Raw genomic sequence first — 12,626 nt, 5'->3', positions numbered from 1 at the left:
GATTTCAACAACAAAAATCCTCAGAGAGGCAACAGTACCACAGTACTTTGCTTTCAAGTCGAATTATCTACCTTATGAATAATTAGTCCGCCATATTGTTTTCAACAAGGAATTTGCATACAAGACATACAAATCGACTTCCTGAAGATAACTTGTACTTTTATTGATTCTACACGACTTAAACGTCTTAAACCTTATAATTGTATGCTGTTACACTAATTTAAGCTGTATAACACCATGTAAAATCTTGTTATCGGGACAAATCAGTTTGTTTTCGGGATATTATTTTGTTCTCGTTATTCTCGGGAAATCGTGGTACCCATGAAATCGTGGAGTCCATCTCAATCAGCTGTTGTTTGCAAGGCACATTTTACTGAAAAAGACTACGTGCAGGAAACTATTCATGGTAAAACTCTATTTTCTTTTTAAAATATATAGTTATATATGTAATCGCCATGCGAAATAACCAAAGTCTGTTTACAACCGCAATTATCGTTTTAGAATAAAAGGGGGTGGTTAATTCAAGACGTCATTTTTTTTTGGATTACGATTCAATGTGATCTGTTTGAGATTTTTTGGTGCTTGCTACAATTATAATGATTTCTTACAAGAGGTATATCATACTGAGAATTATTTTAGCAGTAATTATGCTAATGTAGTAATGACAGGAATGCATAAGCTATGCCTCATAGACTTTCTTGAAAAATGTCAATGACAATGTTAACAGGAACAAAACAATGACATGCTCTCATCTATATTATAGTTATTTAGGTACAAACAATGTATGTTTGTTGCATACATCTCTCATTGTTTGTCCTTTGGATTTACATAACATACATTTTGATGTACATTGAATCAGGCTAACATATTTTTATCCAGATTGTAATGAATAAATCTAGTTAATATTTTGCCAGGTAGTATAAAGTATGCATTGCTAATGAAAGTTCATTTAATTATCAAAAAACTAATGTTTTATAACCTTTTTCAGGGTGCAAACCCACCATACAGAGACTTAAGTCTACTGCCATTCCCAGCCTATTTTCCTGGACCAAGCAAGAGACTGAATCGTCAGCAAAAAGAAAAATCAGGGCAGTTTCCTGTGAAAACAAAAGAACTAAACTTGATGAATATTGTAGTAGAAATCTAGAGGAAAGTTTTGATTGTAAAGTTGGTTTTCCTGAAGAAGTCATTCATACTGCAGACATGATTTATGACTGTCTACCACCAACTGCCGAATTATAGTTATCTCGTACCATTGTAAACTCGTACCAATGTCAACTCGTACCACTAAAAAAAACTCGTACCAATGCAAACTCGTACCACTGCTAACTCGTACCACGGTAAATTCATACCATTGTAAACTCGTACCAACTTATTTAAATGCATTCAAATGGTGTTTAATGATGAATATATACTTTAATTTCACTCAATACCTCTTAAGTCTGTAAAATGTATATAATTTGAAATTACAATGACCAATTTGTAGCTACCTATATTTCCGCACTTTCTGTGTTGCCATTTAGAACATACATCACACTCTATTGCTTCTTGTCGGGGTCTAACCAGAGAGTGGCACCATATACAATTGTCGTCTTCTATTTTGGTTATGAGGAACCTCACAAAAATGCCCCATTTTATGAGGAAAGTGGGCTTTGAGACAACTCATGTCAGCTTATGTTTTGATGATCAGGAATTTCATTTAATAATAAACATTATACATTTAATTCCAAGCTGTTAAATTATATAACAACAATCAAAATCTAATAATATGATTAAACAAGTTGATTTTTGTCTAAGTTTTCATTAAAATCTGGTATGAAATTCAAAGATATTTTAATTTTTTGTATAAAGCTTAAAAAAAATAATCATAAAACATTCGTATTTTTGTCTAAGTTTTCATTAAAATCTAGTATAAAATTCAAGTATTTCAACTTTTTTTATTAAGTTTACCAAAAAAAAAAATCATAAAACATTCGTTTTGAATATATTTTTAATGGTACGAGTTTGCAGAGGTACGAGTTCTGATTGGTACGACTTCCCAGTGGTACGAGTTTACGTTGGTACGAGTTAACTTTTTTGGTACGAGTTTACGTGGTACGAGTTTACAATGGTACGAGTTAACTTGCTTCCCAACTGCCGAGCTAATGTTGAGCTTCACAGATGGAATTACGCAAACACCATCAATGCCTATATTTTCAGCAGAGAATTTTGAAATGAAGACATGTGACACAGCCATGCATTTATATACCGATTTAGAGTTGTAACTTGTATACTAAATTTTTATTTGTTTTGACCACACTTGGTCCAGCAGCACATTGTTTGAGATACATATATTTTCAAATTGATAGGGTGTCATTTGAAAATCAGTTTTTTTATGACTTTGATGAAATTGAGGCATTATACAACCAACTTTGAACTGTCTAGATTCTAGATTGAAACTAGTGTTAAGAATATTGTGTAAACATGGATTGTTTTTATGCCTAAACAGTCAGTCAGGGGTACTACTTGTACAAGTAATTTTTATTTACTTGAAGAAGTAATTATAATATACTTATATAAGTAAATTTGTAGGATACTTATACAAGTGTATTTTATTTACTTGTATAAGTAAATTATTTTTTGGCCTAGTTATGTCCCTTAGACATTCAGATTTTTTTACTTATACAAGTAAAAAAGTCATCCTATCTTCTTTTCTTGAATTCTTAGAACTTCTTTGCTCCAACAGAATTTTGAATTATCTGTCCTTTGCAGATGTCTTAACTATTCATTTAAGTGTAATTTCACGGACAATGAAAATCTCATTTGTCTGTTATCTTTAGAACACTGCTCATTTACAAGCCCCCAAGGAGCAATTTTTGAAGGCCTTGCGCAAATACTTAAGATCTTTGCTCAATCAGTTTCTTTGTTGAATTAATGAGATGAAACATTGAACTCTTAACAAAAATTATGAGCTAACCTGAGAAAAATTGTTAAAGGCATGATTCTACATCTCAAAACTTGAGAATTTTTGTGGGATTGTAAAAAAAATTTACTTATACAAGTAAATTTTTTTGAAAATTAAGGGGAGATTATTCAAACAATATAATTAACTTGTATAAGTATATTTTATTTACTTCTTCAAGTAAATAAAGATTACTTGTACAAGTAGTACCCCTGACTGACAGTGGCGTGAGGCTAACACTTGGCCATTTAGTGGTTTAGTCAGGTATTTTTCGCCATCCAACTTCAAATTAAAGTTTCCTACAACTTGGATTATTATTGACAGCACAGAATATCCCGTGATAAAACCTAAAGCTCCTAGAGCTCAGGCAACCTTTTCATCATATAAAAACAGAAACACTGAAAATACTTGTATGTTCGACTCCTGGTGGTTTAGTCAACTATGTCTCTAATGCATATGTTGGTTGTACCAGTGACTGTGAAATAGTTGAAAGATGTAGAATAGTTCAATTATGTGATCCAGGTGACAGTGTGATGGCAGACAAAGGTTTAAATGTGCATGATTTGTTTGCTCACTTTTTTCAAAAAAAGAAACAGAATTAGTTCCAAAACTCTTATAAGGGATAGAAAAGTCTCCAATTAACACGTGCACATAGAGCTAATTATTGGACTTGGCAAAACATACAAAATTCTAATAAATCCTATGAATGGAACTGAAACAAAACTTTCATCTGAAATAACATTTAGTTGTTTTATGTTGTGTAATTTTAGAACTTGTATTGTGCCAAAGGATGCATAAATAAAAGTGACGCAATGAAGTTTGTTCTGATATATATATATAAATAATATTTACAATTACATGCACATGTAAATTGTAATGCATATAAAAATAAGGAGATGTGGTATGATATTCAGTGAGTTTATCGAACCAAAGTGCATAAGAAATGGGTAAAGCAGTTACAGGTGTTACTGTCACCGTGCAATCTCCAACAATTAGAAAAAAATCTTGTACCGTGTAAAAAATTTCAGAGATCTTACAACTAAGTTTTGTTGTCTCACCTTGACTTTGGTGAATTGTTTATATCTGTTGATGTAAATATAAAAAAGAAGATGTGGTATGATTGCCAATGAGACAACTCTCCACAAGAGACCAAATGACACAGAAATTAACAGCTATAGGTCACAGTACGGCCTTCAACAATGAGCAAAGCACATACCGCACAGTGAGCTATAAAAGGCACTGAAATGACAATGTAAAACAATTCAAACAAGAAAACTAACGGCCTAATTTATGTACAAAAAATGAACGAATAACAAATATGCAACACATAAACAAACGACAACCACTGAATTACAGGCTCCTGACTTGGGACAGGCACATACATGTACATACAGAATGTGGCGGGGTTAAACATGTTAGCGGGATCCCAACCCACCCCCTAACCTGGGACAGTGGTGTAACAGTACAATATAAGAATGAACTATAAAAATCAGTTGAAAGAGGCTTAACTCATCAGATGGATAAATACAAATACAAGTGGACGAGGCCGGGTAGTTGTACATCCAAACAACAAAAAGACACTAAGTACAGATCTGAGAGTACTCGCATTTACTGACAGCTAGTTCAAAGCCACTAACAACTGATAAAAAAATCTTGCATCTAAGACTAAATTATCAATCCGTAAGCTCCCTTTAGAATTTTATAAATTTTAGATTTTACATTTCTGAGTTATGGGGGTTTTATTCATTAAAAAAGCAGGGATTTTCCAGTTTTTGGACAACAACTCAAAAATGCTTTAAGCAGTTCGCATGAAACTTTGGTGAATTATTTATAGCTATTGATGTAATCTCCCTGTTGATTTTCATAAATTTCAAATATGACATTGAGAAGAAATTGAACTTTATTTGTTTATAGTCTGGCAACAGATTTATTAAGTATTGCGCAACAGCACAGTGTATTGCACAACAGTAAGAAATCTTTTATTGAATATAAATTCAATTCATATAATCAATTTCAAGTTCTGTGACTACATTTATTCAGAAACTATAATATGTCAAATATTTAATTACAATCCAAATTCAGACCTGTATCAAGCTTGAATATTGTGTCCATTTTTGCCCCAACTGTTCAGGGTTGGACCTCTGCTGGTGTATCCAGCTGCGCTCAGCGAATCAGTTTATTTCTTAATTAAGAACTCCTTTTTGTCGAGCCTGCGACTTTTGTCGCAGAAAGCTCGACATAGGGATAGTGATCAGGCGGCGGCGTTGGCTAACTTCTTAAAAGCTTTATATTTTAGAAGGTGGAAGGTCTGGATGCTTCATACTTTGTATATGGATGCCTCATGTTACGAAGTTTCCGTCAGTCACATGTCCAATGTCCTTGACCTCATTTTCATGGTTCAGTGACTACTTGAAAAAAAAGTTAATATTTTTTGTAATGTTAAATTCTCTCTTATTATAAGTAATAGGATAACTATATTTAGTATGTGCGTATCTTGCAAGGTCCTCATGCCCGTCAGACAGTTTTCACTTGACCTCGACCTCATTTCATGGGTCAGTGAACAAGGTTAAGTTTTGGTGGTCAAGTCCATATCTCAGATACTATAAGCAATAGGTCTAGTATATTCGGTGTATGGAAGGACTGTAAGGTGTACATGTCCAACTGGCAGGTGTCATCTGACCTTGACCTCATTTTCATGGTTCAGTGGTTATAGTTAAGTTTTTGTGTTTTGGTCTGTTTTTCTTATACTGTATGCAATAGGTCTACTATATTTGGTGTATGGAATGATTGTAAGGTGTACATGTCTAGCTGGCAGGTGTCATCTGACCTTGACCTCGTTTTCATGGTTCAGTGGTCAAAGTTAAGTTTTTGAGTTTTGGTCTTTTTTTCTATAACTATATGCAATAGTTCAACTGTATTTGGTATATGGAAATATTTTATGATCTATTTGTCAGTCACACAGGTTTTTTTTTTTACCTTGACCTCATTTTCAAGGTCAGTTGCTCAGTTTTAAGTTTTTGTGTTTTGGTCTGTTTTTCTTAAACTATAAGCAATAGGTCAGCTATATTTGTTGTATGGAAGAATTGTTAGCTGTACATGCCTGCCTAGCATGGTTCATCTGACCTTGACCTCGTTTTCTTGGTTCATTGGTCAATGCTTAGTTTACTTGGTTAATGTTAAGTTTATGTGACAGTTGTAATAAAGCTTTATATTTAGGACTATCAACATAATATCAATGATTAGTAAAGAAGGCGAGACATTTCAGCATGTGCACTCTTGTTTCATTCATAAATTACTTTATACTTGGAAATATAATTTTGCTTGGAGTTATAGTTTCTAAAAAAAGTATTGTCATTGAAAGAGTTGACATGTTGCAATGTACATTTATTCTACATAGTTCTATGGTACCAAATCAAAAGTTTATATAAAAGAAAGAAGTCAAAGGTTTCCCATCATAGTTTAGTTACATACATTTTTTTTGTACCTGAGGTCGTTGAATATAGATCACCTTCTGCTGTTGTCTGTACTATGGTCGGGTTGTTGTCTCTTTGACACATTCCCCATTTCCATTCTCAATTTCATTATATAAATAAGGAGATGTGTTATGATTTCCAATGAAACAACTATCATCTATACATTGTACTTACCAGTCACAAACCACATTTGCAAAGTTGAATAAAATACAGTTGATAACATTTACTTATTACTAAAAAGAAAATGCCAAACTATTTTAAACAGTATTTGACTATAAACATAGATAAAAAAGGTACAAACTGGACATAATGCACTAGTTCATAAACAAGTGAGAACAATCGCCTTCATATAGTGCTCAGAATATGACATTCATAAAACTTGTTCAATATCATTAGAGAACTCTAAATCTTAAATACTGAAAGCCACCTCTGATAAGTACAATGTACTATGCAAGATAATGATATAACTGGACTAAAAATACACACAAACTGTAATTAACTGCCTTTACAGCGCTTTCACGCTTTGATTAATTTTAGTTTCTTGTGTATAATTTGGAGTATAGTATGACGTCCATTATCACTGAACTAGTATACATATTTGTTGAGGGGCCAGCTGAAGGACGTCTCCGGGTGCAGGAGTTTCTCGCTGCATTGAAGACCCATTGGTGGCCTTCGGCTGTTGTCTGCTCTATGGTCGGGTTGTTGTCTTTTTGACACATTCACCATTTCCATTCTCAATTTTATTTGGCTTATATCTCAAACACTAAAGCATTTAGAGCAAATCTTATCTGAGGTAAAATTGTTCATTATGTCAAGTTCTATCAGCCATTAAATTTTCAGATGAATCTAACAATCCATTGTTGGGTTGCTGCCACTAGATTGGTAATTTTAAGGAAACTTTGTAGTTTTTATACGACCGCAAACAAATTTTGCAGTCAAAATATTGGTATGACGTTGGCATCGCCGTCGTCGTCCAAAGACATATTGGTTTTCGCACTCTAACTTTAGTTTAAGTGAATGGATCTCTATGAAATTTTACCTTAAGGTTCAATACCACAAAAGGAAGGTTGGGATTGATTTAAGGGGTTATGGTACCAACAGTTAAGGAATTAGGGGCCAAAAATAAGCATTTTTGTAACTTCCAGACATAACTTGTGTGTTAGTTTATGGATCTCTCTGACATTGTACCACAAGGTTCCATATCATAAAGGGAATGCTGGGATTGATATTGGGGGTAATTAGGGCCCCGCCGAATGGCAGACGCCCTAAAGTGATCAGTCTGTCCATCCGTCCGTCTGTACGTCAGTCTGTCCGTCCGTCCGTCAGTAACAAGTTGTGTCTGCTCTATATCTAGAGAACCGTTATGATTTCAAAGTTTATACTTGACATTTATATTAACCAACACCAGAGGGTGTGTAATAATGTATGTACAACTTCCTAGGTCAAAGGTCAAGGTCAAAAACTTTGGTTTTAGTTGACAACCCCATGTCCTATGGTAAAGGTCGTGTCCGCTCTATATCTTGAGAACCTTTATGATTTCAAAGTTTATACTTGACAAGTAAATAAAACAACACCAGAGGGTGTGTCATAAAGTATGTACAACTTCCTAGGTCAAAGGTCAAGGTCAAAAACTTTGGTTTTAGTTGACAACCCCCATGTCCTATGGTAAAGATCATGTCCGCTCTATATCTTGAGAACCGTTATGATTTCAAAGTTTATACTTGACATGTAAATAAACCAACACCAGAGGGTGTGTCATAAAGTATGTACAACTTCCTAGGTCAAAGGTCAAGGTCATAAACTAAGGTTTCAGTTGACAACCCCATGTCCAATGATAAAGATACAAAATTTTTACCACACATTATTCACAGCAGGGCCCACAGAGAAGGCTCCCATCTCAATGATATCTAGTTGCCTCAAAATTTTAGGAATTAACGGCCAAAAAAGGGGCAAAAAACAAGCATTTTTCTAGTTTCATGACAATAACTTGTGTGTAAGTGTATGGATCTTTCTGAAATTGTACTACACGGTTCCATATCACAAAGGGAAAGCTGGAATTGAGTTTGGGGGTAATTGCCCCAAATGTTTAGGAATTTGGGGCCAAAAAGGGGCCAAAAAACAAGCATTTTTCTAGTTTCCAGACAATAACTTGTGTTCAAGTGTATGGATCTCTCTGAAATTGTACTGCAAGGTACCATACCACAAAGATTGATTTTTGGCGTAATTGCCTCAAAATTTTAGGAATTAGGGGCAAAAAGGGGAAAAAAACAAGCATTTTTCTAGTTTTATGACAATAACTTGTGTGTAAGTGTATGAATCTTTATGAAATTGTACTACAAGGTTCCATATCACAAAGGGAAAGCTTGGATTGAGTTTTGGGGTAATTGCTCCAAACGTTTAGGAATATGGGGCCAAAAAGGGGCCAAAAAACAAGCATTTTTCTAGTTCCCAGACAATAACTTGTGTTCAAGTGTATGAATCTCTCTGAAATTGTACTGCAAGGTACCATACCACATAGGGATGGCTGGGATTGAGTTTGGGGGTGATGAATCATAAGGGGGTTAAAAAAATTGGGGGGGGGGGATTTTTTTTCCTTTTTTTCCTTTTGTTTTCTTTAAAATTTTCCAGTTTAAATTGGTTATTTCTGATTTATATATAAAAGCAAATAATAATGATATGGTTTGAATAGGTAAATTAGAAATTTTTAAGTTCTTAGACCACATTCATTTTGTGAGCCTCTTGTTTTAACTGCTTCTGTAAGTAATATATTAATTTGAAATTTTGAAATACAGATTATACCGTTAACAATATTTCAGAGTTTAATGTTGTCAAGCACACAAATCATAGAAGAATAGTTAATCACGTCATTGTTGTCCATTGAAAAATTAGTATGAACACGATGAAAAAGTACGGGAATGTTTGTTTGTTAAACTATTGACCGTGGTTATGTCTTTGAAACTGTTGACTGGCAAATAGTCTGTGAAATGAAATAGCACAAATATTTCATTCCTTTTTTTATATCATGGTATATAGAAATTAAGGTGACAACTTTTGCACTCTGCGGAAGTGCAAACTTGTCCCGGAGACTGTTAGATGACAAAATAATGTTCTGATTCCTGATTTTCCGAATACCGTATATAATAGTGCAAATTTTGAAAAAAAAAAATATTTGGGTGATAGCGTTGAAAAACTAAATAATTTTTTTACTCAGAAAAAAACATACCCCCCTTTTGAAGCTAAATGGTAGGTCCGTAAATGTTTTTTTTTTTTTCAATATATGGACATGAATAGTATTCTGGACAATGCTGAAAGTAAAGAAATGCTGGTACCGACGTTTATATTCCAATAAAAAAGACAGGAAATATATATATAAAAAAATCAAATCTAATCAAAAGATAAAATACCTATCAACTCACCAATGCACGATTGATCCTATACATAAAAAGTGTCTGTGTAATACATGTTTAAATAGGCAGCAAATCTTGAAGAAAACCATTCAACTTATGTCACCAATTTTGGACGGTAAGCTGCGATTGGATCATATTGTGACACCTGTTTAATCCTGATCAACACTATTAGAGACATATAAAAACCTATAAGCATGATTTTTTTTTTAATATCCAAAATATATGCCTATATAAATAAATTATATCTAATAAGAAGACAAAATCCATTTTTTCATAACATTTCATTCACTAATGAAATAGGAAATTCATTCTTTTTATACATTTATATTGAATTCATATATTTGGGAGCAAATGTACGATTTTTTATTATTTTTTAAGGGGGAATGGGGGAAGCACATCCTGCTTTTTTTCAACAAAAAAAGGATCAAGCCTATTTATTTTAAATTTTGTACTGGTATATGTACATTTAAGTTTCTAATCTGTTTAATTTTGTTACCTCTTCAAAATGAAAAATGGGCTACTTTTTTCTTGAAACGTCGTACAAGTCAGATACAAAACAAAGGTAACAAAAAAACCAGGCTGGAAACAAACTGTTGTATAGTTCTTCTGCACTTGTAGTCAGGTCAAGGTCCTCGGCTATCGCCTCGGACCTTCACTTGACTACTCGTGCAGAAAAACTATCCGGCAACGGTTGTTACCGACCTGTTTCTTTGTTACCTTTGTATTGTATCTAATAAATACAAGATAGTAGTACATATTTTTTTTAAATAATTCTTACGCATGACTGTAACTTTGTAAATAGTAAAATATTTGGGTAATGATGGAATCCATTGAAAACGTAAGGACTTGGGATCGTTAAAAGTTTCTTTTGAAATATAAATAAAAACATATGAAATTATATAGGAGAGCATTATTTACCCTGTTGTTGAAAAACGAAGTACCTGTTTTTGTTCTACCCAACTTTTTGTAACCGTCTGCATTAATTTACAATTAATTTTTTGAATTTTTCAGCAGGATAACATTTAGTTTTTACAGCATAAAGCATAAAAGATTTATTTAAAGTCGGTTATACATATAACAATACAACATAAGCTCTGTAGAGCTTTTATCCGACATACATATATGACAAGCACAATACATAAAACACATAAAACAGTAAGCACATCATGCAAAGCATACATAATAATGTTTTCAAGCACAGCAATTTGTAAGCAAAATTAAAGCATATAAAGCGAACATAAAATGCAGATAAACTAACATTCATGCAATAGCTATTATATAAAGCACTAAAAGTAATTCAAGCATTTAAAACTCAAATAAAAAGTTATGCATCAAAATATAAAAGCCAGAGTATACAAGATAAATAAATAAATAAATAAATGATCTACAACTCACTGAGATCTGCAGGAGGAACACTGACACGAACTGCCCTCCCAATTACCAACCAAACTTTTAAACTGACCCAAAGGCATTTCTTCCCTCATCTTATTCGGCAGTTCGTTCCAGAGTTTGGCTCCTGCATATCTGAATGAGTGTAGCCCATGGGTAGTTGTCCTTACCCTGGGAACATCTGCTATGTTGTTATTTCTAAAAGAGTAATTACATTTTTTAATTTCAATAAGTTCATGTAGATATAATGGACACTGTTAATTAATAATTTTATACACCTCTATTGCTATCGTTCTAATTCTTCTGATTTTTAAACTTGGTAATTTTGATTTAATTAACAGTTGTTGATAAGTACTACAATAGTCTTCATATATAAATCTTAGGGCACGCTCCTGTATTTTCTCTATTTTTCTGGTATAACATGAAATGACTGTCACCTTTTTTGAATTTGAGACAAAACAGATATGAATGCTTGAAATTGCAGAATTTAACATGGAAAGCATTGGGCTATGAATTATTGGTTTATTTCTTACACTCCCTTATTAGTAGTAGTACTACATTGCAAAGGACTTACCGGATAGATCGAGGCACAAAAGTGACGTCACAGGTGAATTTCTAAAAATTTCCAAAAAATTGGATAGTGTTCAAGATTTGTTTGTGATACTGATATTATATGTATTTAATAACAATGAAAATTACAAATACTTATTAATATAAAATTGTGTTAGTAATTAGATAATTAATTGTATTATCTAGCTATGTCAGTATTTCTTCTAAATCAAACTGAAAACAAAATACATACTGTAAGTTTAGTTGACCCAAACTAAAATCTTATAAATGAACTGGGTGATAAATTATCTTTACCCTCACACACGAATAGAACAGAAAAAAGTAAGAATTACTACAAACCCTTGGTTATAGAAAATTGCTTGCAATTATGTGGTTCCTAACTTTTTTTATAATTCCTGAAATGATTTATTATATATTGATTATATAGTCATATCAGAGTAGTTGTAGAACAATTTTGAGTTTCGGTTTGGTTGGTGGATTTAAAAAAAAAGATATGGCCTTAAGATATAGAAACTTGTGTGAAAACACTATTTTGCAGTACTTGTTTTTGTAATGCCTAAATCAAGTGGTTCAATTATTGGTACAATAAGAAACAGATTAAGTATGAATTTTGTTTAGGTTGAGATATTTTTAAAGAAATGTATGGTCCTTGGACCCACAAAAAATCAAGGAAAAGTCCCTGATTCATGAAAGGTTAGGTTGGGCTGGACATAGTTGAAAACATCCGCATCTATGAATAAATATTTTGACCAGATAAATGATAAGACCTTCCACATACGTACTGATTAATAACTCTTTGCTAAAATTGAAACAAATAAATTACCTGAACTTTTTTCAATAAGCTGA

At 32.9% G+C, this 12,626-nt stretch overlaps 1 protein-coding gene across 1 annotated transcript; it reads left to right on the top strand.

The window, feature by feature from the left end:
* Positions 1–321: 321 nt before the first annotated feature.
* On the top strand, positions 322–1,590 carry LOC127737907 (uncharacterized). The gene is made up of 2 exons (XM_052248876.1): positions 322–406; positions 989–1,590. Exons 1-2 carry the CDS (start codon positions 322–324, stop codon positions 1,240–1,242), a joined length of 339 nt encoding a protein of 112 aa, XP_052104836.1. The 3' UTR covers positions 1,243–1,590.
* Positions 1,591–12,626: the final 11,036 nt, after the last annotated feature.

Source organism: Mytilus californianus, unplaced genomic scaffold (genome assembly GCF_021869535.1).
Source record: "Mytilus californianus isolate M0D057914Y unplaced genomic scaffold, xbMytCali1.0.p SCAF_4, whole genome shotgun sequence".
NCBI classification, from domain to species: domain Eukaryota; kingdom Metazoa; phylum Mollusca; class Bivalvia; order Mytilida; family Mytilidae; genus Mytilus; species Mytilus californianus.
The sequence above is the reverse complement of the archived record's forward strand: the minus strand, read 5'-3'. Positions and strand labels throughout refer to the sequence as shown.